This window comes from Girardinichthys multiradiatus, chromosome 9, assembly GCF_021462225.1.
Source record: "Girardinichthys multiradiatus isolate DD_20200921_A chromosome 9, DD_fGirMul_XY1, whole genome shotgun sequence".
In the NCBI taxonomy this organism is placed as follows: Eukaryota; Metazoa; Chordata; class Actinopteri; order Cyprinodontiformes; family Goodeidae; genus Girardinichthys; species Girardinichthys multiradiatus.
In genome coordinates, this window is record NC_061802.1 from 44,876,762 (window position 1) to 44,903,611 (window position 26,850).

The following is a 26,850-nucleotide window of genomic DNA, read 5'->3' on the forward strand; positions in this document are numbered from 1 at the left end:
AAGGTTGCTCATATGGTTAAAGTCGTATCAATGTGCTTTGAAATATGGCCTTACTTTATAAACAGCTGTGGCCAGATGATGACTTTAGCCAACTTTGAGACTTCAGACTTTTTGGTGATAGTTCATGTTGTTAGATTATTGTACAGATTCATGTTGATTCAATAAGAAAAGCTTCATAAGCTTAAAAATGTTAGCAATGGCTGCCTTGAAAGTAAAATTTGCAGCCATTATCACTTTGCATCCAGATGACTTGACAAAGAAGGAACTGCTTCTAATTTGTATTGTTGTTGCAAGTAGTTTTACAGATCATCACCAACTTCAGTGATGGCCTCTGCACACATAGTGAGTGGAAGACATTTGTGTTGTTAAATGACAGGGAGCAAAGAAGCTACTTTGGTCCAAAAAAAACATAAATGATAGACTTAAATTCTGCAGGAAGCACAACAATGGACAATAGCGTCTGTTTGTGGATTGATGATCCTTTAAATGTCGCTCCGTATTTCCATTTAGTTACATAAAGTTCAGTTACAAAACCCCTTTATCAGGAGGACTCCGTTGTGCAGTCAAAATTTGTTAAACTTAATGGCTGACTCACCTTTTCTTTAAGCCAAATAAAACCAGTGTCTTCGTGCTCTTAGCGGTTTTTTTGTAAATTGAAAATTCAAGATTATGTACAACATGAAAAATCTGCTTAACTGTGAAGGTGGTCTCGCAAGCCCAAAATACATAAATAAAAAATCAACCAAAACATCATCCTGGAAGTTAAGCAGCCAAGAAGAAAATCCTGGATTTTCTTCCCCAGCTTCCTTACTGATTACATCTACACATTCAGATTTCAGGGAAATTAGATTCTTCCAACTTTTAACAATGTCACTGAGTTCCTCTGCTGCTGAGTTTATGGTAATCTTTGCCTGCAGGACATTTTTTAACAGAGTATTTTTATGTATCAGACTTTTTAATTTGGACTTTTTCTCTCCTTTTAACTAAGTCTGGACTTCATCCTCACTGCCTTTTGTTTTTTTTTAACGTTGTTAGGAAGCCTTAAGGGCTGATAAACATCATGAAAATCTCTTACATTAATTAGGTACGAAGTTGCCGGTTAAACCAGACGTTCCAAAATCGAGTGGGTTGACATTTCTGGGGATAAATCTCTATTTTTCTAGCCCTAGGTAGTGCAACAAACATCCATATTGCATTTTTAATTGAAGTGAATAGGGCCATGAGTAATTTCTACACTCTAAGAAATGTATTTGTTGCTTGCGGAGACATGATCCAAATTGCAGTGTGTCAAACTGGGTCTGTAAATGATTTTAACACTTAAAATAGCACTATTAGTTTTGCAAGCTGCAGATGGTGGTTGTCACATTCAATCCCCCAAAAAGGAGTTAACTGCATTCTCAATGTGTCTTTCTTTTGCTGCTATTCTGAAGTTAAAAATACATTTTATTCATTGAATTTAAAAAGCCACTGACTTGATAACGCACATGCATTTACAAGGATTTTTTAATTCCAGTGAAACCGCAGATATCAGCGAGTGGCTAAAAATATTACACTGGATTGCGACACATTCAACAATTGAGCAAAGTGGAACGATCCCCTTTCTGAATCATTTTGGACACAAACTCATTTACTGTTGAACATCACTTTATGTAAGATGTGCATCTAAACAAAAAGTGACAGCAATCGAATTGGTCAAAACAATGTAAAGACAGTAGGTGTTTTAGGTTACCGTACCTCTGTACTCTCTGCTTTCGTCTGCCCGAAGGCGAATTCCATGGTGGGCACAGCCAGCTCATTTGCAAAGAAACTTACATCTCCAGGCAACTGCAAAGAGCTGACGTTGGGTCCAGGGCAATTTCCTCCACGGATGCAACTCAGTAATTGTCTCTAAGAAATGAGTAAACATTAGAGAAATATATATTAGAGAATCAAACTGATGGAAAGAGGAGAAAGCACCAGAAAATAAACCAAAATAATAGGTACAAAGGTTAGTCAGGTTGTGTTATAGGGTTAGGGTTAACCTAACCCTAACCCTAACCCAAAATCAGAAAATTATTGAGCTTATTGGCAAATCTGTACAAATGTAAATCTACAAACAGCCTGTTTTACATTAATGGGGTTATCTTTCTAATTATCTTGACCCTCGACACACAATTTAACTTTACACTTAAGGCAGTACCTAAGTGCACCTTTAGCAAAACTTAGCATTCGCTTTAACCTGCTAAAATTGCCAAATAAATGACTAACATTTGCTGAGAGTGTTTCATGTTTTACAAATTTGACTATTTGACAACCCACTATTATTTACAAAACCAGAAAAAACTTTAAATTGGTATAATAATAATAATATTAAACATCATCATCATTTATTTCTGAAATAGTATGATAACAAATAAAAAGGGAGAAACCTCCTTAAATGGTTTCTTATTTTTCCATGTATGTCTCTATGTATGGGCTGCACCGTGGTAAAGTTGTTTGTGCTTGTAGCAAGAAGGAACCTGGTTTAAATGAAGCATGCATACGTGTTCTCCCCATGCATCCATGGTTGCTCTATGCAATCCAGCTAACTCCCATGGTCCACAAAATATACATTTTAGGTTTAACTGTCACTGTAAATGGCCTTTAGGTTTGAGTATGCGAAGGTGTGTGTGTGTGTATGTATGTGTGTGTGAGTGTGTATGCTCCTGTTTGTGCGTCTGAGTGTTGTAAAAGGAGGACATTTTCATGGTCCTCACTTGGTATTTTGCCATGGGTTAGGTTTAGGGTTAAGGTGTGAATTGAGTTTAGATTAGGTATGTACTGGTTATGGTTAGGGGTAGGGTCAGGGTTAGACCATAGAAAGGGCTAAGAATGATTGGAAACCAGTAGCAGTCAATGCAAGGTCCTAACAATATATAGTAAGACAAAAGAGAGAGACAGAGAGAGAGAGCGTGTGTGTGAGTGTGTGTGTTTGTGTGTGTGATTTGACCTGTGATGGACTGGTGACCTGTATAGGTTGCACTCTCATGACCCTGCTCAAATTAAGCAGATATAGCAGATGTGTGCATGGATGGATGAATTTGAAAATTTAAACCTGGGTTGAAATATAAAGAAATCAGGCACATTTTGTGAAATCCTGTGATGTCCTTGAATTATCAAGTATAGTGCATGTACACTTACCAGCCACTTTATTAGGCACATCTGTTAAACTCCTTATTGTCACAAATAAGTTAGTCAGTCATATAGCAGCATTTTGACATTTAGGCATCAAAATTGGCAGGCATCAAATCGTTGATGTCAGAGCTCAGAGAGAGGATGATGAGCAGACTGGTTCAAGATTATATAAAAGTAGCTCAAATGAGCACTTGTGGCAAATAAGGTATATGGAATTCCATCTCAAAATGTACTACACATTGAATCTTGAAGCAGAGGTTCTACAACAGAAGACCAGTCCAGGTTCTCACTCATCATCGTTCTCAGGGATTTTAACAGCGCAGACCTCTTGAACGAACTATCAAAATACAAACAGTATGTAAAGTGTCCCATCAGAGGCACACACATACTGGACCACTGTTACGCAGTCTTAAGAGAAGCATACCATGTAGTTCCCCATGCACATCTGACACTATATTATCACTGTCTGCTTCATTTCATTCTAACTTATAGACAAAAACTCCTGTGCCTGTCCTTAGAAATGTTAGAAAGTAAACTGAGGAGTCAAAGCCAAACTTACAGGCCTACTTTAACTGCACAGATAGGGACACAAACCTGGATGAACCTGCTGAAACTGTCACTTCTTACATCCGTTTATTTGAGGACGTGTGTGCAGACCGAGCTGCTTTGCACAAACAACAACAATAAACCACTGTTCACTTCACATCTCAGAAGCTGGTGATCCACCTGTCAGGGGTGTGATCTTTCCTCACTCTGTACAAAATGGCTTCACGTCAGCGGATCCGTCTATGAAACACCTCGCTGGGGTCATCCATTTTGGTTGGGCAGTTCGACATGCGCAGCTCCATGACGTCACCCGGGATTATAAAATCCACGAAAAATAAACTTTCGTTATCATTTCCAGCATGTCTCATGGTACGACGCATAGGAGGCGCATATCTGGAGAGAGAAAAGCTTTTCCTCCACACGGCAATTCCCGGAAGAGCTTGAAAGCTGGAAATCTGTCTGATACAAGAAGGTCAGGAGATTCATATACTGATCGAAGATCCCGCCGACACCCGGCGTAGGTAAAAAACCCACAGGGTTTTTATTTCCAAGGAGATGAATTTTCCTCCTTGTTGATTCAGTTGACTAAAGAGTTCTTCATATTTTCCCCTGTTGGACGCATGAGAAGTTTACGTTTTTTTTGTTTGTTTTGAGTTGATCACGGATGCGTGTTATAGGAATTTGGGTTTTCATGAGCTGTATGCCAAAATCATCCGTATTAAGACAATAAAAGACCTGAAATATTTCAGTTAGTGTGCAATGAATCTAAAATATATGAATGTTAAATTTTCATCATTACATTATGGAAAATAATGAACTTTATCACAATATGCTAATATTTTGAGAAGGACCTGTAAATGGTGCTGTCTAGCTGCTGCAGTAAGCTTGTGGCGGCCTGATTGGACACGCATTTTGTTCACCTCCACGCCCATTTCTTTTTTTATGACGTGCGTCCTCCGGCGCAAAAAGCGTTGTTTTTCGGTTGGAACGCCGCTGGGAGAACTGATGCGTGGCAGTGGAGTGTGTGGCATTGACAGTTCGTGAGACAACAGCAGCAGATCTTGGATTACCTGAGAGTTCGTCTGGCTCACATCAAAAGCTCACCATTTGGATCGAGTGTTTCAAAACGCCGGTACCGTGAGTGACAAAACAACCTGTCAGCTTAAAGATGCTGATACAGCTTGCCTAACTTTATGTGCCGCTGAGCACAGTGTTTGTTTTGCTTCCTTGTGCGTGTATAAAAAACACGAAATGGAGTTCTTTCTTCTATTAGTTTTTTGGATGGATTGGACTGGCGAGAGGAAAAGCTTGGACCGGCTTATTTTTGTTTGAAATGAAATTGACTGAACTGAGTTAATTCTTATTGTATAGACTATTATTGATTTTTGTTGTTTTTTGCTGGGGACAATTAAATTGTGGTTGTTGGGTGATTCTCCATCAATGTTTCGGGTGATGAGCATGTCTCTGTTTTTTTTCTCCCTTGTGCGGGGTTTTGGATTGCCGAATAAATAAGTCAGGAGAGAGACCTGGCTGGCACCCCAGAAAGAATGTTTCAAACTCTTGATTCCATAATACCGCTACAAGCTTAATCATAGATCAATGCTGATCACTGTAATGAGGTGAATATGCCTCCCATATTTCTATTAGGAAGACTGTCACCACACACACTATGTGAATTACTTTTAATGTTTACAACCATTCAGGACGTCAAATAAACAAATAGAAAAATACCTAGAAGCCAGCCATCGTGCATTATAGTATAAAGGAGTAATGAGTTGAGGAGGTCAACATGCCATTCCATTTGTGAGACACATTTGTGCAGCACAAATAGGTTGCACAAATACTGAATGAAATTTCTATTAATAAAAGCATATTCATGTACAGATGGAGCCCTTATAGGAGTATCGATGCAGTCCAAAGCTCTGATTACATTCAGAAACCGGCCCCTTGCTGCAAATGAGTGCCACAGTTTAGGGGAACTTTATATATCTGAGCCTAACTCTAACCCTAGGCCGCCCCATATGGCTGGCATGGCCCAGCTCAGGGATGACTGTTAAATACCCAACCTGTCCGTCAGCTCCCTCTTGAAAACTCCAGTTGAAAGGACCACAGCATAGTTTGAAAATGGAACTGGCACCAGCGACACAGGGTTCCTCCTGGTTTCCCTCTGCAACACCGAGGCCAGCTTCATGCAGAGCTCCTAAATAATTTCCCTGGGCAATCTAGACTGGCTAATAAGCCATGCATCATTATGTACCAGCAGGTCAGTATGATCTCTGAAAAGAAATACTCCCTCCGACTTCTGTCATCAGCAATATTCTCCAGGTGTGCATTAGCTGCCATCGTTCCACAATTACACACAACTTGACGCAACTATTTATTGACATGGGTGATTGTCTCAAGCTTGTCCATCTTTTGAGTCATCAAAACTGACTTGTTCAGAATTATTCTGCTGATCCGACACTGTTTTCTTTTTTAGTGAGAATGAGATGCCCCTTAGATGATTCACGTGCATTTTCTGCTCCTCAGCACTCAGACCAGTGCACATTTCCATTTACAGGTGTTGGACCACTTGTTTGCTGAATATTGGACTACTTGCACGGGACGTCACTATGCCTTTCCATCGGCATCGGCCATTTTGTATCCAGGACAGTCCGCTCCGACATATCCCGTCAAACACTACGACTGATATTACGAGGCGTCCCAAGTCTGACGTGACAAGATGCTATATAAAAGGGCCTCCATTTTGAACACCCCGCTTTTCAGCTGGAGACCGGGTTCGGTTACCAACATCTGAAGCATCACCTGGAGAAGAGTCCCGAGGGGATGTCATTTATTCTCTCTCGTTGGCCAACGAACACTTGCCACCTCTAGGTGGCACTGGAGACCGTGAGGAGAGGTGACAGGTGTTCCCTATTTCCTTAATCATCCTTGGAGGGTATTTAAGACAGAGGCTCCCAGCAATTCATTGCCAGAGTGTTGCCCTCAGTGGTATAAGCTCAAGCCACAAGTAATTCTTGCTTTGTTCTTTGCCCTATGTAACTTTGTATGTGCTCCTTCGCAGGCTGTATACCTGAACCTGACTTCGCCTTTGGATATTTCCTGCTCCCTTCGTCTACCAACAACTGGCTGACAGCTTCCTGTCTGGATCAACCACGAACCTCCTCAAGTGAACCCTGTCCACCCTCCTTCTCTGCAGAACCACCACCAGAACCTCAGTGCCCAACAACTTGTGTCAAGTACCTACCAGCTCCAGTCTCATCTGTGTGCAGCTTCATTGTCGCTCCCCCCCTCCTGGCGGATCACTCCTCATTCCCAGTAAGACAGATTTGTTATTTAGTAAAAGATACACTCTGAGATTCACTTCTACTTACCAGCTCTACTTACCTTGCAGCTGGTTTCCGGGTTCCGGTTCCTCCCGTACCACCAAGTTCCCTGTAAAAAAAATATTTGTTAAAACCTTATCTGTCTCCTGAATGCTTACTGCATGTGGGTCAAATCTGTCTGTAAAACTATGACAGAACACTCTGGCCAACCTGACCCAGCAGAGGCATTCAGGAGAACCCTTTCCAAACAATTCCATCAAATTCAAGCTCACGACTCCACTCTCCGGTCCCTTGCCGAGCAGCAAAGACAGACTAACCAACAGATCGAGCAGTTAGCCTCTATGCTACAACACACACTAAGCATTGTTACCGCTCCGGTCACAGAGGGCACTACAGCCCCACCGGTCTCTCAGCAATTTCCGCACTCTCGTGATGTCAATTCCCCCCAGAGAAATATTCCGGGGAGACGGGAGATTGCAAGGGTTTCCTTTTGCAACGTATGCTTGTTTTCAACCGATCCACACAGTCTTTCCCACATGATCATGTCAGGATTTCCTATGTATTGGGGCTACTAAAGGGTAAAGCGTTAAGATGGGCAGAAGCATGCTTTTCTGACTGCAGGAATTTTGGTAGCACTTTTTCAGAGTTTGGGAAGGAATTTAGGCAGGTTTTCTCTAGTGAAATTGACCAGACTGCTACAGCCCGTAAATTATGGTTTTTAAGACAAAGGAGCTAGTCAGTTTCTGACTTTTCAATTGATTTCCGAACCCTAGCAGCAGCCTCTGGGTGGGAAGATTGTGCCCTTAAAACGGCATTTTTTCAGGCTTTAAATGAGCCTCTCAAAGACGAATTAGCTTTAAATAGATTGACCCAAGACTCTTAATGAGCTAATCAACTTAGCAAGTAGACTTGATAATTGTATCAGAGAGAGAAAGAGGTCCTGACTAGATCATAGCATTGGTAAGACTCAACCCCCCAGCCAGGTTTCCTTAGGTATACGTTCCTCTTCTTCAGCACAGACCTCTGAGGCTGAACCTATGCAGGTTGGGCGTACTCATCTCTCTTCTGAAGAGAGACAGACCATCAGACCAATCGGTGTTTGTACTGTGGCTCTCCTGAGCATTTCCTAGCCAACTGCCCTATTTTCCCCACAGGACCAAAATATTGGGTCCATCAGTAGTAGAGGGGGAAATGGCAGACCGTTTAAATTATCCTTTTGCCCCCAGACTTAGTTTGCCTGCCTCTTTAATATTCAACCGTCATATACAGAACCTCTCCGCTCTGATCGATTCTGGGAGTGAACAAAACCTTTATAGACCAGAGATCGGTAAATGAGGCCCAGATTGAGACTGAGTCTCTTCCCACACCACAGTTAGTTTCAGCCTTGGATGGGCAGAAATTACAATGCATAACCCATCGAACCAAACCTCTAACTTTAGTATTGTCTGGAAATCATAGGGAGGAGATATCTTTTTTTGTGTTTCCTATTGCTCTATTTAGGCTTCCCTTGGCTACAGAAACACAACCCCCATATTAACTGGTCTGATAGCCGAGTCGACTCATGGTCCACTAGTTGCCTTTCCTCGTGCCTTCAGTCAGCTGTTGCTCCACTTCCTGCTGACATTGTTCCTGCTGAGAGTGAAGTTACTAATCTTTTGCTCATCCCCACTGATTACCATAACCTAAAACTAGTCTTCAGTAAAGTTAAGGCTTTAACTCTGCCCCCGCACAGACCTTATGACTGCGCCATTGATTTACTTCATGGCGCTCCCCTGCCAGCCAGTAGGCTGTACCACATTTCCGGACCCGAACGGAAAGCTATGGAGAACTATATTAATGAGTCTTTAGTTGCCGGCATTATTCACCCCTCATCATCTCTACTCGGAGCTGGGTTTTTCTTTGTGGGTAAGAAGGATGGATCCCTTTGCCCATGTATTGACTACAGGGGACTTAATCAGATTACAGTTAAGAATAAATACCTGCTCCCACTCCTTACCTCGGTTTTTGAGCCGGTTCATGGTGCTATAATCTTTTCTAAATTAGATCTTACAAATGCCTACCATTTAGTCAGGATCTGCCAGGGGGACGAGTGGAGGACTACATTTAAAACTCCTCTGGGACATTTTGAATACCTGGTGATGCCCGTTGGCCTCTGTAATGCACCAGCAGTGTTTCAGTCGCTCGTCATTGACGTCCTCAGGGATTTTGTTCAATGTTTGTTTTCGATGATATTCTGATTTATTCTAAGGATATTGAGAAGCACCGCTTAGACTGTTGGAGAACCGGTTGTTTGTGAAGGCTGAAAAATGTGACTTTCATAAGAAATCAGTCACATTTTTGGGATTCATTCTTGAGGGTGGACAGATTCGCTTGGACCCAGAGAAGATCAAGGCAGTCCTCGTTTTTAGGTTTTGCAAACGTCTATCGCAGATTCATTAAGAACTTTAGTCAGATGGCTGCCCCGCTCACTGCATTGACCTCCACGAACATTGTGTTCTCCTGGACACCTGAGGCTGACGAAACCTTTTCTGCTCTGAAAGAAAGGTTCTCACAGACTCCCATCTTGATTCACCCAGATTCCTCCCGGCAGTGTATTTTGGAGGTAGACGCCTCTGAAACAGGCGTAGGAGCATTCCTTTCTCAGCAGTCCCCCACGGATGGAAAACTTCATCCATGCGCCTTTTTTTCTCGACGGCTCAGCAACACTGAACAGAACTATGATGTGGGGGACAGGGAGTTGTTAGGAATTAAACTGGCCCTGGAGGAATGGCAGCATTGGCTTGATGGTGCTAAACACCCTGTGTTGGTATGGACTGACCACAAAAATTTGGCCTATTTACAGTCAGCTAAGAGACTGAATCCACGCCAATCACGCTGGTCAATTTTTTTTTTTCCTGTTTCGATCTTTCCATTTCCTATAGGCCAGGTTCTAAGAACTTTAAGCCTGATGCTCTGTCCCGACTGTACTTCCCAGATAACACTGTGAAAGAGGCTGTGCCAATCGTTCCTCCTCATTGGACCTTTGGGGCTTTGGATAGGGAGATTGAGGACCTAGTTTATCAGGCCAAGCGGCTCGAACCTGACCCAGGCACGGGTCCCCCAAATAAGGTTTTGGTTCCAACGTCTGTCAGGATTTTCTGGCCACCCAGGGGTTAGCCAAACAATTTCTCTTATTTCTAGGAGATTTTGGTGGCTATCTCTTCTTAAAGACGTCAGGGAAATATGTACAAGCAAGCTCAATCTGCGTTAGGCAGAAGCCAGGCAACCAGTCACCTTTTGGTTTACTCCAACCACATAGCATTCCTAAGCACCCCTGGTCACACATTGCCCTTGACTTTGTTACCCGTTTGCCCATCTCTAAAGGGATGACGACCATTCTCTCTGTTGTAGACTGCTTTTCTAAAGCCTGTCACCTCGTCCCCTTAAAGAAGCTCCCGTCAGCTTTTCAGACAGCTTTTCAGTACATCATGTTTTTCGCCTTCATGGCATTCCTCAGGAAATATTGTCGGATCGAGGGCCTCAGTTTACATCTCGTGTATGGAAACAGTTTTGTTTGGCTCTCGGGGCCAAGACCTCCCTGACCTCTGGCTACTACTCCCAATCTAATGGACAGACTCAGCGTATGAACCAGCAGATGGAGGCCATTCTCAGGTGCTTGTCGGCTACAAATCCTCTGGACTGGAGCATTTGCCTACCTTGGGTTGAATATGCCATAAAGTCACACGTTTCGTCAGGTACAGGCCTCTCACCATTTGAGGCCTCTATCGGCTATCAACGCCTTGGTTTTCTGCAGACGAGAAGGAAATTGCAGTTACCTCCATTCGCCACCATGTTTGCTGTTGTAAATGGGTCTGGTGCACTGCCTCCCAGGCTTTCCTCCGCACCGCAGACCAAAATAAGAAATATGCCGACCTCAGAAGGCTGCCGGCCCCTGTGTACCATCCTGGCCAGAAGGTTTGGTTATCCTCTCGGGACATATCTCTCGGGACATACCTCTAATGGCAGTCTCTAAGAAACTGCCCCCCCGCTTTATTGGTCCCTATGTCATTGAGTCCGTCATCAGTCTTTCTGCCCTTCGTCTTCGTTTTCCTTCTAGTCTGCGTGTTCACCCCATATTTCATGTTTCCCAGGTAAAGCCCTTCTTTCCAGTGCTTCTTTTTTCTGTATATGTAAGGAATAATCAACCATCTTGGGATGAAAGTCCTATGCTTTGAACACAATGTGACAGCCTTCAATTGGTCAACTAATTAGTTAATTAGAAGGTCAGGCTGCTGTTAGCTGGAGTCGCTTCAAGCATTTGTCATGTAGGGATGATTGAGTCTTTATCAATGCAGACAGAACAACTGCACAGTTTAGGCTGTTGCTGCTACATTTAAGCACCATTTGAGCTCCATCAATTTAGCAGTGGCACATATGTACTGTATGTCTGGCATCTTAGAGGTGTGAAGGTCTGGTCACAGAACATTTTGAAAATTAGACTTGCACCGCTCAAGGTGGCAGCATGTTGGAATATCTTTAAGGGACAGAGCAGACTGTTGTTCTTAGGTCCTTCTGTGTTTGCAGCAAAATGCTGCATGTTGTCTATAAGTCTGTTGTGGAGAGTGTGATCTCTTCTGCCATCATCTGCTGGATTACCAGCATCAGAGCCAGGGACTTAAAAATGGTAAATGGTAAATGGCCTGCACTTGTGTAGCGCTTTATCAAGTCCCCAGTGACCCAAAGCGCTTTACACTACAATCTGTCATCCACTCATTCACACACTGACAGTGGTGAGCTACACTATAGCCACAGCTGCCCTGGGGCAGACTGATAGAAGTGAGGCTGCTACACAGGCAACAGAGAGCCCTCTGACCACCATCAGCAGGCAAGGAGGGTAAAGTGTCTTGCCCAAGGACACAACGACTGAGACAGACCGAGCGGGAATTCGAATTAGCAACCCATTGGTTACAGGACGAACTCCTACCACTGTCACCACCGTCCACTCCAACAAGCTCAAAAAAAAGTTAAACAAACTAACAAAGAAGGCTTTCTCTGTTCTGGGGACTCCTCTGGAACATCTGGAGATCATTATCCAAAGAAGGATTCTTCATAAAATGAAGAATATTATGGAGAACCCTGAGCATCCTCTTCCAACAACAGAGTGTCTTCAGTCAAAGGCTTCTACAGAGCTACTGTAAGACAGACCACTACAGGAGATCCTTTCTGCCCTCAGCCATCAGCATCTACAATGGCTCTTAGTAGAAACCTTCATAATACGGGCAACAACAACATTTAATTTCTCTTTGGGATTAATAAAGTATTTTTGAAATGTTTCAAATGTATAAAACATCTGTAGCAGCCTACTTGAAAAAACTGCATATGCAGGGGTGAAATTAGACTAAACTTGATGAATGAATGAATATTGTTTCCCTAAGGCAACATATTGTATCTTACTGTGCTATTGAAACATAAAGCAGAAACACAGTAGTTGGATGGATACAATGTGCATAATCTTTGTATTCTTCAAAGATTGTTTGTACAGAACAACGAAATAGAGAATGGATAGCTTCATTCATATAAATTTACAAAGTTCTGATTGAAACAAAATGGTCACAAGAAAAACGCTTTAATCATGTGATGGAATAGGTAGGTAGAGGTTCACACCAAAGCAAACCAACAGCCCCCACACAAAACAACATGACTGAGATTAGAACCCAGGCTTTTATAACAAATGAGTGGATTTTTAAAACCCAATATGTTTTTATTATTGGCACTCTTTATTGGATGCATTACATATCCAATCATAATATTAAGGACAGCCCCAACTTCATATGTATAGATATTTGGTCAGTTATCTCCACATTATGTTGGTAGTGTAGTCGACAAGGAAAACGAACAGTTTAAATAAAACATTTTTGCTTTTAACAAGATATTTTGAATTGTGTAAAGGCTTACCACTATACAGAAATCTTAACTACAAGTCTAAAAAGAGCCAAATAGGATGCAGTGCTAGGAGAATCTAGGATGTGGTGAGGGTAGTGTTGTGGCTAATTGCTGACTTCAAGCTTCTGTCACAGCAGTGTTAACACACAGCCTATCAGCAGGACTGGATGCTGTCTGCTGTTGTTCTGTAATTGAAAGAGCAACACAGCTGCTGTAACAGAAATTGTTCAAACTACAGTGGGTAGCGGAAGCAAACAGACTGCAACAGTCAATCAACTGAAGTCTTATCTCTACTGTCCACATCCTCTGAGCCCCCTGCATATCACAATGTTCTTTTGGCCCATTGCATTTAATTAGAGTTTTCTTTTATCAAGGTTTGTCAAAGGGGAGAGAGCTCTGGTGTCCAATCATTGTCGCCACTGTCAATGTCACATTGTCAGTCTGTTCTAGTTTATAATTTCTAATGGCTGCTGCTCTCTTAACATTAACAGCTGTGGTGACAGGCTCCCAGTCAAAGCGAATGAAGGGCAGTAAATGATACCTTTAATGCCAAACGTTTCCAATTAACCCCTCAAAAAGATTGCGAGAACTCTATGTGAACAGAGCAGGAAAGAGTACTATTATAGTTTAAATGAAGCTAACCGATAAGGAATTAAAACACATCACTGAAAATTCAAAATCCATTCAAATTCCATACAGCACGATTACAAGGAACATGTATGGTGGATTTTAGTAATAGACGTAACAAAGAGGACATAGATGGACCTAAAGAGTAGATAGATGTATAAATAAAATAATTAATTAATTAATACATCTTCAATACAAGGGCTGCACGGTGGCACAGTTGGTAGCACTGTTGCCTTTGTCACAACAAACCTGAAAGGTGCTTTAGAGTCAGATTTCATAAGCAAATCTTTTTCAAGCTTCTGAGCAAGTTAAACTCAGACAGATTCGCTGTTCAGCATGACACTGGTTTAAACAATACTGCAAATGCAAAACTTTGTTTCAGGGCAAAAAAGTTTTTTTTAATTTTTTTTTATGTCTTGGCCTAGTAATAGCTTTTGAACAATGACCAAAACAATTCCCAGACCTAAGGAAGATTGAAAACCTGTAGTATGACTGTAAATTTGCTGTGCTCCAGTGGAATCTGTTCAGCTTGAAGGAGATAAAGCAGTTCTGTCTTTAGAATTGGGCAAATTCCCAGTGGGAAGATGTTTCCAGCTTACAGAGACATCCCCCTGGAGAGATGAATCCTTTAGCACACTCAAATTTTCTTTCTTTTGTCATATTTGTTTCACAATGACAAATGTTTTGCACTTTCAAATATGTGTTTTTGTGTTGAATACTTTCTCAAAGTTTGCTCTATTTCCTGCAGGCAGGGCAACAGCTGCTGTGGTTAGACCAAAAAATAAATCACTACACGAATGAATGAAAGATGTATTTAACATGAAATGATTGGGAGGTGTGTTCCGTTTCTCGTCTGTCACTTTCCTGTACTGTCAATGAGGGCCACTAGCGCCACAAAATCTTGAAAAAATAGAATGCTCTAGTTAAAATTCAGATCTAACTCCAGTGGAGACTCTGTGCCAATAATACTTTCTGCATCAAAGCTGATGGTGCTTGAGCTGATTTGCAATAAAATAATCAGCAAATATTTCAGTCTCCAGTAGAACAAAGCTGATAGAGACGGCACTCTGCTGAAATTGCAGTATAATTTCCATTAATGTTTGCCCATTATTTGCAAAATCAAGCTCACACAGTTTGGCTAGAACAATTTGAATAACTATTTAGAACTCTTGTCACATTTTTACAATGGGTAAAATTAGTTTTGAAATTTAAATGGGCCATGAATCTAACCCTAACCCTAAACCTATCCTTTGATCTAAACCAGTGGTCATTTAGACTTGTAGTGATGCGGGAAGGTGAACATTAAAGCCTCTTGCAGTCTCTAAAGGGTTTTCTTCCAGCATTGCCATGATTTTAGAAAATCCATTTTCCCATCAACTCTAAACAGTTTCCCTGTCCCTGCAGAAGAAAAGCATTCCCACAGTATAATATGTCGCCTCCATGTTTCATCGTGGGGTTAATATGTTTAGGGTGATGTACAGTCAATCAACCTTAATGTATAGAGTGCTTTGCACACCCAAGTGACCAAAAGTGCTGCAAAGATCCAAAAAGAAAAAGAAAAAAGAAATATCAAACTCAAACACACAAACACTAACAATACCAAAAAACACCAATACCAGCTAAATAAAATAAAAACGGTAGGTAAGAAAAAAGAAAATTAAACTCTAATGATCAAAAACAGCCTGGTATGTCTGCTGACTAGAATTAAAAGCCAAGTTAAAAATATGGGTTTTTAAAAGGGACTTAAAGGTGTTAGCAATCCTTACATCCATATACAGTGTTAGTATTCCATCCAATAAATTGTTGCTTGCAGGCCAAAAAGTTACATTTTGATGTAATTTGACCTGGTCTCCTCTTCCTCTAATGACACTTTTCACATTTTAAATGGGACTTATTATTATTACTTTCTTCTTAACTTTGTCAGATTTTTCTGAATAAGCATTGCTATTGAAACTAAAACTATTAGAATCCTTTTTAAAATGTAACTTTCCATATAATTACACCAAATCAGCTCAGAATTATTTTGTTTGCTTTGTTTTTGTGAGTTGTTTGTGCTACAAATTGAATGAAAGGCGCTATTTTATAGAAGTACAATTGATAAAACATGTATCTGCTGTTCACAGCAGTTGTTTGGTTTCTAACAAGAGACCCACAATCATTCTCTCAAAGCCATTATGTCATATGGCTCTGTGAGTACTGAATTGTACCTGTCCTCATGGCTGTATTTGTTGGTAGTTCATTTTACAGGAACATTACTGCAGAGGCAAGATATTGAATGAACTTCATCTGAACTCACTTTACATAAATGCCTGTGATTAAATAAATGCACAACTACTACTGAACAATTCCATTTGTGAGCAAGTGCGCTACCGAACAAGTTTGCTGATAACTGCAACTGGCTGCCGTTTAAAACTCAGAATACATCAGTCATGTTAGAAATCATTCTGCTGTGCTTATTTAGAGCTGAGAGTCAAAAAAACCCACAACTGTTTATCTTTTAAACATTTTCTGGTTCTCAGCAAGTTACTTAATGTTGAACTACAAACATTATCCATATATAGTTTGCAGTAAAATTGTGGTAGAAAGATTAGTTAGCCGTATAAGTCTTCTTGTGCCAGATGGTCTTAGAATGTTTCCGAAATCTCGAACATACAGGTCCTTCTCAAAATATTAGCATATTGTGATAAAGTTCATTATTTTCCATAATGTCATGATGAAAATTTAACATTCATATATTTTAGATTCATTGCACACTAACTGAAATATTTCAGGTCTTTTATTGTCTTAATACGGATGATTGTGGCATGCAGCTCATGAAAACCCAAAAGTCCTATCTCACAAAATTAGCATATTTCATCCGACCAATAAAAGAAAAGTGTTTTTAATACAAAAAACGTCAACCTTCAAATAATCATGTACAGTTATGCACTCAATACTTGGTCGGGAATCCTTTTGCAGAAATGACTGCTTCAATGCGGCGTGGCATGGAGGCAATCAGCCTGTGGCACTGCTGAGGTCTTATGGAGGCCCAGGATGCTTCGATAGCGGCCTTTAGCTCATCCAGAGTGTTGGGTCTTGAGTCTCTCAACGTTCTCTTCACAATATCCCACAGATTCTCTATGGGGTTCAGGTCAGGAGAGTTGGCAGGCCAATTGAGCACAGTGATACCATGGTCAGTAAACCATTTACCAGTGGTTTTGGCACTGTGAGCAGGTGCCAGGTCGTGCTGAAAAATAAAATCTTCATCTCCATAAAGCTTTTCAGCAGATGGAAGCATGAAGTGCTCCAAAATCTCCTGATAGCTAGCTGCATTGACCCTGCCCTTGATAAAACACAGTGGACCAACACCAGCAGCTGACACGGCACCCCAGACCATCACTGACTGTGGGTACTTGACACTGGACTTCTGGCATTTTGGCATTTCCTTCTCCCCAGTCTTCCTCCAGACTCTGGCACCTTGATTTCCGAATGACATGCAGAATTTGCTTTCATCCGAAAAAAGTACTTTGGACCACTGAGCAACAGTCCAGTGCTGCTTCTCTGTAGCCCAGGTCTGGGGAATGCGGCACCTGTAGCCCATTTCCTGCACACGCCTGTGCACGGTGGCTCTGGATGTTTCTACTCCAGACTCAGTCCACTGCTTCCGCAGGTCCCCCAAGGTCTGGAATCGGCCCTTCTCCACAATCTTCCTCAGGGTCCGGTCACCTCTTCTCGTTGTGCAGCGTTTTCTGCCACACTTTTTCCTTCCCACAGACTTCCCACTGAGGTGCCTTGATACAGCACTCTGGGAACAGCCTATTCGTTCAGAAATGTCCTTCTGTGTCTTACCCTCTTGCTTGAGGGTGTCAATAGTGGCCTTCTGGACAGCAGTCAGGTCGGCAGTCTTACCCATGATTGGGGTTTTGAGTGATGAACCAGGCTGGGAGTTTTAAAGGCCTCAGGAATCTTTTGCAGGTGTTTAGAGTTAACTCGTTGATTCAGATGATTAGGTTCACAGCTCGTTTAGAGACCCTTTTAATGATATGCTAATTTTGTGAGATAGGAATTTTGGGTTTTCATGAGCTGTATGCCAAAATCATCCGTATTAAGACAATAAAAGACCTGAAATATTTCAGTTAGTGTGCAATGAATCTAAAATATGTGAATGTTAAATTTTCATCATGACATTATGGAAAATAATGAACTTTATCACAATATGCTAATATTTTGAGAAGGACCTGTATATATATATATATATATATATATATATATATATAAAAAGATTGGGTCACAAAGTCGGGTTATATAGAGGCATAAACCACCAATTTATCAACTAAGGAGGAGCTTTTCTCTTTTTTTTCATCAAACCAGTAAAATTCTAAGTGGGAAAGGGAAACAGTCATAGTGAGTAGAGAGTCCTTCAGAGAGGTAATATTAAAAAAGAGAGCCATAAAAATGGGAATGCAGTGGGAGGAGAGATAGAATAAGCAAGTGAGCAGGGAGGGCAGAGAATGGGTAATTTCAGCCTGTCGACACACACCGGGAATCAATATTTAATTTCTTTGTCAGCTATGATAAGGGGAGAGTAAAATCATTCGAAGATCTCAGCCCACAACTCAATATCACTCAATCTACAAAATCATGTGTGCTACATTGAATGCCCTGCTGGACTTAGACGTAAAAGGATGAAACTAGATAATCTCCCAGAGTAAGTATATTGACACTATGTCGTTAAACTGGAACATGGCTATCATACATTTCTGGATAATACCTTATTTTGATTTCTACACCAAACAGACAGTTAGCTTTTAAACCACTGCTAGCCCACAGACTGAGGAAGCAATGAATAAAGAAATAAATTCACAGTAAATAGAACCAACTACTGGTACACTAAAGGCGGTGTTGGAAGAAATCTCTACCTGACATGATTACTCTTTAAAACAACTGTCAAATTCTCTTAAATAAAATAGAAAACTGAGGAGTTCCAACACTAGTTACTATGTCTAAATACCGTACACAATGTTCAAAGTAAGTTCTTGTCATGATTTGAGGGTGTTTTTGGGTTTTTGTTAGTCTAATTTCTAGTTAGGTTTTGAATCATGCTTCTGTTCATTGTTTTCGTGGTTATGCTTTAGTTTTTGTCTTCAAGTTAATGTTTTGCAAAGTTATGTTTTTGGATCATGTTTCTGGTTATGCTTTAATTTGGTCTATTAGTTATTAGTTTGGTTTATTAGTTATGTTTTTATTAGTTTGTATCCTGGAATTTCTGTTTTGCTCCAGCCATGTTTTGTTCTCTCCTGTCTGTTTTCAATCAACCTCATTTGGTCCACCTGCACTAAGCAAATCAGTCTCCTCGTTTCACCTGGTTCATGCTCCATATATACAGGTCCTTCTCAAAATATTAGCATATTGTGATAAAGTTCATTATTTTCTATAATGTAATGATGAAAATTTAACATTCATATTTTAGATTCATTGCACACTAACTGAAATATTTCAGGTCCTTTATTGTCTTAATACGGATGATTTTGGCATACAGCTCATGAAAACCCAAAATTCCTATCTCACAAAATTAGCATATCATTAAAAGGGTCTCTAAACGAGCTATGAACCTAATCATCTGAATCAACGAGTTAACTCTAAACACCTGCAAAAGATTCCTGAGGCCTTTAAAACTCCCAGCCTGGTTCATCACTCAAAACCCCAATCATGGGTAAGACTGCCGACCTGACTGCTGTCCAGAAGGCCACTATTGACACCCTCAAGCAAGAGGGTAAGACACAGAAAGAAATTTCTGAACGAATAGGCTGTTCCCAGAGTGCTGTATCAAGGCACCTCAGTGGGAAGTCTGTGGGAAGGAAAATGTGTGGCAGAAAACACGGCACAACGAGAAGAGGTGACCGGACCCTGAGGAAGATTGTGGAGAAGGGCCGATTCCAGACCTTGGGGGACCTGCGGAAGCAGTGGACTGAGTCTGGAGTAGAAACATCCAGAGCCACCGTGCACAGGCGTGTGCAGGAAATGGGCTACAGGTGCCGCATTCCCCAGGTCAAGCCACTTTTGAACCAGAAACAGCAGCAGAAGCGCCTGACCTGGGCTACAGAGAAGCAGCACTGGACTGTTGCTCAGTGGTCCAAAGTACTTTTTTCGGATGAAAGCAAATTCTGCATGTCATTCAGAAATCAAGGTGCCAGAGTCTGGAGAAAGACTGGGGAGAAGGAAATGCCAGAAGTCCAGTGTCAAGTACCCACAGTCAGTGATGGTCTGATGGTCTGGGGTGCCGTGTCAGCTGCTGGTGTTGGTCCACTGTGTTTTATCAAGGGCAGGGTCAATGCAGCTAGCTATCAGGAGATTTTGGAGCACTTCATGCTTCCATCTGCTGAAAAGCTTTATAGAGATGAAGATTTCATTTTTCAGCACGACCTGGAACCTGCTCACAGTGCCAAAACCACTGGTAAATGGTTTACTGACCATGGTATCACTGTGCTCAATTGGCCTGCCAACTCTCCTGACCTGAACCCCATAGAGAATCTGTGGGATATTGTGAAGAGAACGTTGAGAGACTCAAGACCCAACACTCTGGATGAGCTAAAGGCCACTATCGAAGCATCCTGGGCCTCCATAAGACCTCAGCAGTGCCACAGGCTGATTGCCTCCATGCCACGCCGCATTGAAGCAGTCATTTCTGCAAAAGGATTCCCGACCAAGTATTGAGTGCATAACTGTACATGATTATTTGAAGGTTGACGTTTTTTGTATTAAAAACACTTTTCTTTTATTGGTCGGATGAAATATGCTAATTTTGTGAGATAGGAATTTTGGGTTTTCATGAGCTGTATGCCAAAATCATCCGTATTAAGACAATAAAAGACCTGAAATATTTCAGTTAGTGTGCAATGAATCTAAAATATATGAATGTTAAATTTTCATCATGACATTATGGAAAATAATGAACTTTATCACAATATGCTAATATTTTGAGAAGGATCTGTACACATCAGTTCTGTTCACTCCTCGTGGAAACATTACGGATCATACCTTTCCTGTTTGTCCCTTATGCCTGTCTTTGTTTTGTTCCTGCCTCTTGTTAAAAGATTTGCCGTACAAGAATAAAACCATTTTACTTACAGTTAAGATGCCTAGCCGTCTGCATTCTGGGGTCCTCCATTACATCACACCTGACAGTTCTGGCTTGCTTTCTTGGCTGGAGTTACAAGAGCCGAGCCGATGGTTGCAGTAACTTCTGCCATAAAATGTTTGCTTTTGGAAATTAAGTTTTCTTTCTGAGCTATTTTCCCCTCACAAATCTGATTTTTCAAAGATTTTCTCATGTGGATTCGGACATTGTGGTACATCTGCATTACCTGTTGGTACATCTGAAACATCAACATCTTTCATCAGAGGTAACTGTGCCTGCTCAAGATGTAGTGGTGCTCGTACCTATTTGCTTAGTTAAATCCAGGTGGCGACTTTTTTTTTGGTCAGACAGTGCATATGGCAAGGTCATGGACATATTGTATTAAAACAGAATGTAAAAAACAGCATTTACTAAGAAGATAGTAAGTGCCACAAGTGACTTGAAAGTTGCAAAGATAAAGTGAGATTAAGATAGAAGAAGACAAAAGCACAAAAGAGCTGACACAAAGAGTCAAATTGAGAATTTTCTCTTTTTCTGTTTGTAAAAGGAAAATATGTACATAATGACTTTTCCATGTTGTCATTTTCCTGAATCCGTCTGAGATGAAGATGTCCTAAAAATAATAAATTAAATCCAACATAGGTAAATGGTTTTAAATACTTTACGACCAATTAACAATGCTTACTTTACATACAAACTCTTTGACACCTGGTTGCACTTAGCTCCTGTTGGATTTATGTGGGAGTATTTGGCTTCCTCCCAAATTCATATCAGCTAATTAACTTGTCATATTCATTAAACAAAACAAGTGAGTGATTTTATCGCTTGTGCGGATTTGAGTTTCATGGAAAAATCATTCACCAGCTTAAGTGATAGAAAAGATAAAGATACAAAACAGCCCAATTTGATCTAAACCACAATTATTGAGACGTAATATGGATCTGAAAACAATTCCATCTCCCACACTTGCCTCCTAGCATTTCCTCTTCTTGTTTGATCCCATTTTATCCTTCATTATACCTTCAACCAGAAGCTGCAGAAATGTAACTTCAGCTACAGTACAATTAAGAAAACTTTACCAGATTGCAACTTTTACTCCTTGCTTTACAGTGTTGTGGTAAAAATGGACCACACTGTTCAAAAACTGACATTGTTTTGAATTAGACATTATCAAAGAACATTATTGGTTCACATGAGTTTCATAAACATTTGTCTATAATGGTCAATCCCAGCAATCCCAGTACAAAGCAGAAAAGGTGTTAATAAGTCTGACAACTAAGAAACAATCATCATTTATTATAGAGACCAGATATTTACATACACTTTATAAAAATACACTCCTTTTTTGTATCTTTCATTACCTGTGGCCAGAAGCTGAAGGTATAATGAGATGTGTTAATATCCACTGAAGATATATCATGTTCAGTGTTATGAAGGGAAAATGAAAAAAGAAATTAGCCAAAATATAAGGAAGAGAATTGTGGACCTCTTTGAATCAAGTTTATCCTTGGGTACAATTTCTAGATGCATGAAGGTGCCACGTTATCTGCTCAAACATTTATATACAAGCAAAAAGCACGAGAATGTCCAGCTATCATACTGTTCAGGAAGGAGTCATGCTATGTGCTCCAGAGAGCCTATACTGGCATGTGCTGAAAGGTGATTCAGACAGGAAGAGGACATTTTGCTAACAACAAAAAGCCATATTACTGTCTATAGATGCATCCAGAGACAACGTTTTAATATTTTTAGACATGTCATGTGCTTTGAGATAAGTTAAACTGAAGTGGTTGCACTTCACAATATAAATGGTATCATTTGGAAAGAACATTACATGAAAATATTAAAGCAGCATCTCAAGACATTAGCTAGGAAAGTCATAGCTTGGATAAAAGTGGGCATTCTAAAAAGATAAACATCCTAGGGATTTTTAAAAAATGGATATCATTTCAGTAATCCTAATTGACCTTAAACTACTCATGTCAACATCTGGTTTCAGCAGTGCAGACCACTACTGTATTTGTTAAGTCTCGGTGGCCTTGCCCACTGAATATGTGATTTGGATGAATAAAAGATGGGGAAAAAAAACATATTTGGTTTAGAAGTTATAGTGACAGATTATTGATATGCTGAAATCAATAAAACAACAAAGCCTAAAACATAGTTTCCAACACAGTTAAATGTGTCTGATCTTTTTTTATTTTAATACCATACTTGCCAATAATACATATATAACAGTTACTTATTACTTAGTGCTGGAGGCAACCCTGTCTCTATCTGAGAACATTTAGACCCATTATAGTTCATCATGCTGCAGAGAACCAGAATAAACACAGCTAAAATTATATCAGACACGTTCTCAGCCATGTACAGTACATTCCCCAAGGCAGACTAGCATCTCAACATGTGCCGGTGCACCAGTCGTGTGTACCCGCCTCCAGGGCTGGGACACAACTCGGTGGAACACAGCTCAACCTTTCCAGATGTTGATGCCTCTGAGCCCCAATGCCCGCTTCTCCTCTAAAGCTGCTGAAGTCCCCGATGACGGTATCCAGGGGGACCTGCCTCATGCTCCAGTTCCCAAGTTTACCGATGTGGGTGTCCATTGAGACCCACCTTGTGCTCCGGTCCCTGAGTTCATGAAGGTGTCCAAGTGGGCCCGCCTTGTATTCCTGTTCCCGAGCTCCTACGTTGGTTCCAGTCTCCAAAGCTCCTTGGGTGACCACCTGGCAAGGTTCTCTGTGGAATCTCCTTGTGCCTTTGTTGCCAGTCTCCAAGGTTCTTGCATCGCTGCTGCCGGCCTCCAGAACTTTATACATCGATCTCTAAGGTCGCCTGCCTGCATGTGTTGAATAACTGTTTGTTTTTTTTCCGAATATATTTTCACAATGCATCTGCCAATGTCCTGTACAGACTTTACACACACACTACTTCCTTGACTTGGTGGCAAAATCTAAAATATGTAGGCCATTATATCTCAAGAGAGAGTTCATATTCTGAAAGCAACTTAGATTCCTCAAGATGCAAATACTGCCCCAGCTCTGTCTCTTCTCTGTGACAAGACCTGCAAACAGCAAGAAGCCTTTCCTGATTGTGTTTTATTGTAGCAGGAGATTTTAATCACACTTGTTTAAGGTGAGTGCTCCCCATATTTGTTTGGTTCAGTGTCAAACAAGAGGAGCGAATATACTAGACCATGTGTACTGTAATGTAAAACAGTGCCACAGATTCCTCCCTCTTCCATTTCTGTGTCTGTCTTATCATGTCTCCTTGCTCCTCATTCCAGAATACATACCCCTTAGCAAAAAGACCAAGCCAATTATTAAGCCCATTAAAACCTTTTCCAAAGGAGGCTCTCAATTAGCTGTAAAACTGTTTTTCTCTTACATACTGATCCATATTTGAACACCAAGACCTCTCAAGGTACACAGAAGCAGTCTAAGGTTACATCAAGGTCTGCACTGACATGGTCAACGTGAAAAAACACATTTGTGTTTATCCCAATCAGCTACCCTGTATGACCAGTGAGGTCATTGAAATGATTTATAGATCTAATGTAGCACTTGTAGAGGGGTTGAATCACTTCTTTGCTCACTTCGAAGGCCTCATTCTGATATGTTGACCCAGCAGACCTTCAGCCAATATGTTTTTACTGTTCCAACAGAGTTAGTGAGAGGCACTCTCTGTTAATCTGTTAATCTAAGAAAAGCTGCACTAAAGCCTACACTAACCAGCTAGCTGAGGTGCTCACCAAGATATTCAACCTATCTCTGAAGCATTTCATCATTCCTCTTTGCGATCATCAGCCCAGTCCCCAAACAGCCTGCTGTAAATAAATACAGACCAGTGTCCCTGATGTCTGTAGTCATGAAGTGCTTTGAGAAGCTCACTGTTCATAAACTCAAGGCCAACCTCCCTCATACCTTTGGTCCTCATCAGTTTGCTTATAGAGCAAACAGAAATACAGAGGATGGCATAAATTACACCCTGCACCACACACTTAGCCACTTACCCATGGAAGTATGTCAGGATGCTCTTTGTTGACTATAGTTCAACATTTAACAGTGTTATTCCAAGCATAATGACTGATAAATTCTTGCTACTGGAACTTTCTCACCGATCGCCCACAGTCTTTCAGGATTGGATCATATTCCTCCTCAACCCTTACTCCCAGCACCGGCTCCCCACAAGGCTGTGTGTTGAGCCCACTTCTCTACACACTGTACACTTATGACTGTACACCTGCCCACCCCAGCAACAAAAGGATTAAGATTGCTGATGATACAACGGTGGTGAGGCTCATTAGCAGAGGTGATGAGGCTGCATACAGGGACGAGATGAAAAGACTGGCTGTGTGGTGTCCTCTAAATAATCTATCACTAAACATTAAGACAAAATAAACAGTAATAGACTTGAGGAGAAAACATAATGCAACTGGACCCCATTTACACAAATGAGTCCTGGTGGATCAGGACCCAGGATCTCCACTTTCAAGCTGCTGGGGATTATCACCCAATTTCAGCCATAGGGTGGTTTTATAAATAAGGGCCAACATGTTGCAGCATTGGGCTTACCAGAGTAGATAGTGACCCCTTCAGTAAACATGATTTTCCACTTAAGGGAAACAAATCTGAACTCATTTGTCAAGCAGCTGTTCAACAGAAAGTTTTGCCTATCCTGCAGTCTTCCTGCCAACTTCATCCTCCCCTTTTCAAGTCATTGATTCAGCAAAAGGCAAACTAATACTCACCTCCATCTCATGTTTAGCTTACTGTCATAGACTTGCTGAGAAGAGCTTCAGACATCACAAATTTAGCCAGAATATTGGACGAACAATTTAAGGCCAAAGAACCACCCAGTAAGTGATTGCATTATACAGTATGTTTTGTCTCGGGTTATCACTCTATTTTTAGTGTCTTCACTCCTGGTCATTTGCACAAAAGATGGATTACAACCAAAGTGGGCAAAGCAATTCCTGGTCTCACTTATTGGATTCAACCTGCTGACACAATCTCTGAGACCTTAACAAAATTTTCAAGTTTTACAAACACTCCTTATTTTGAAAACAACAGTTATTTAGCAGCTCATACCCTTTAAACTGATTGCTTCCTGACTCATTGTGGTTGTAGACATCCCTGATACAGTGGGAGATAGAGGTTTCTTCTAATGTCTCACTTCTGACAAACTCCATTAATGAGCAATTTGTTCTCACAGGCTAACCACTAGAAGAAAAATAGAACTGATCATGCTGGTAATTAGAATTTTCTGGTTGGCACCCAAATTATAAATAAAATACACCAGTGGTCACAAGGAGTTAAAGAGCCAGATTGACAAATAAAACCCTCCAGGTGATTATGTTCTTGGTTGTTCAACTTTATACAGTTTACATGGGTGGTTGGTTCCTGCACCATTCCATTTCGTATCATAATATTTACTTACAAAAAGTATTTGTAGTGTTTGAACTTCTTCAAATATTCTCACATCACCACTATAAAATTAACTGTATTTTATAGGGATTCTATGTGACAGACCAACACAGAATAGAGTATAAATGTGTAAGAATATATATATATATATATATATATATAGTACAGGGTGAAGAGAGGGGCTGAGCTGTCCACTGATCATCACCTGGTGGTGAGTTGGATCCGCTAGAGGAGGAGAAAGCCGGACAGACTTGGCAGGCCCAAGCGCATAGTGAGGGTCTGCTGGGAACGCCTGGCGGAGCCCTCGGCCAGGGATGTATTCAACTCCCTCCTCCGGGAGAGCTTCGACCAGATCCCGGGGGATGTTGGAGACATAGAGTCCGAGTGGACCATGTTCTCCGCATCTATTGTCGATGCTGCTGCCCGTAGCTGTGGCCGTTAGGTCTGCGGTGCTTGTCGCAGCGGCAATCCCAGAACCCGGTGGTGGACACCGGCAGTAAGGGATGCTGTTAAGCTGAAGAACGAGTCCTATCGGCTGTGGTTGGCTTGTGGGACTCCTGAGGCAGCTGACGGGTACCGTGAGGCCAAGCGTGCTGCGACACGGGCTGTGGCAGAGGCAAAAACTCGGGCCTGGGAGGAGTTCGGTGAGGCCATGGAGAAGGACTACCGGTTGGCCTCGAAGCGATTCTGGCAAACCGTCCATCGCCTCAAGAGGGGGAAGCAGTGCTTCGCC

The 26,850-nt window shown here is 41.3% G+C and overlaps 1 protein-coding gene across 1 annotated transcript in view; it reads right to left on the bottom strand.

Annotated features, from left to right (window-relative positions):
- Nucleotides 1–26,850, bottom strand: part of LOC124873382 (inactive N-acetylated-alpha-linked acidic dipeptidase-like protein 2) — a 677,436-nt gene that overhangs the window by 199,771 nt on the left and 450,815 nt on the right. Inside the window, exon 13 of the mRNA XM_047373999.1 lies at nt 1,735–1,887. Within this exon, the coding sequence (XP_047229955.1) occupies nt 1,735–1,887 (153 nt within the window). The remainder of the gene's footprint in view (nt 1–1,734; nt 1,888–26,850) is intronic.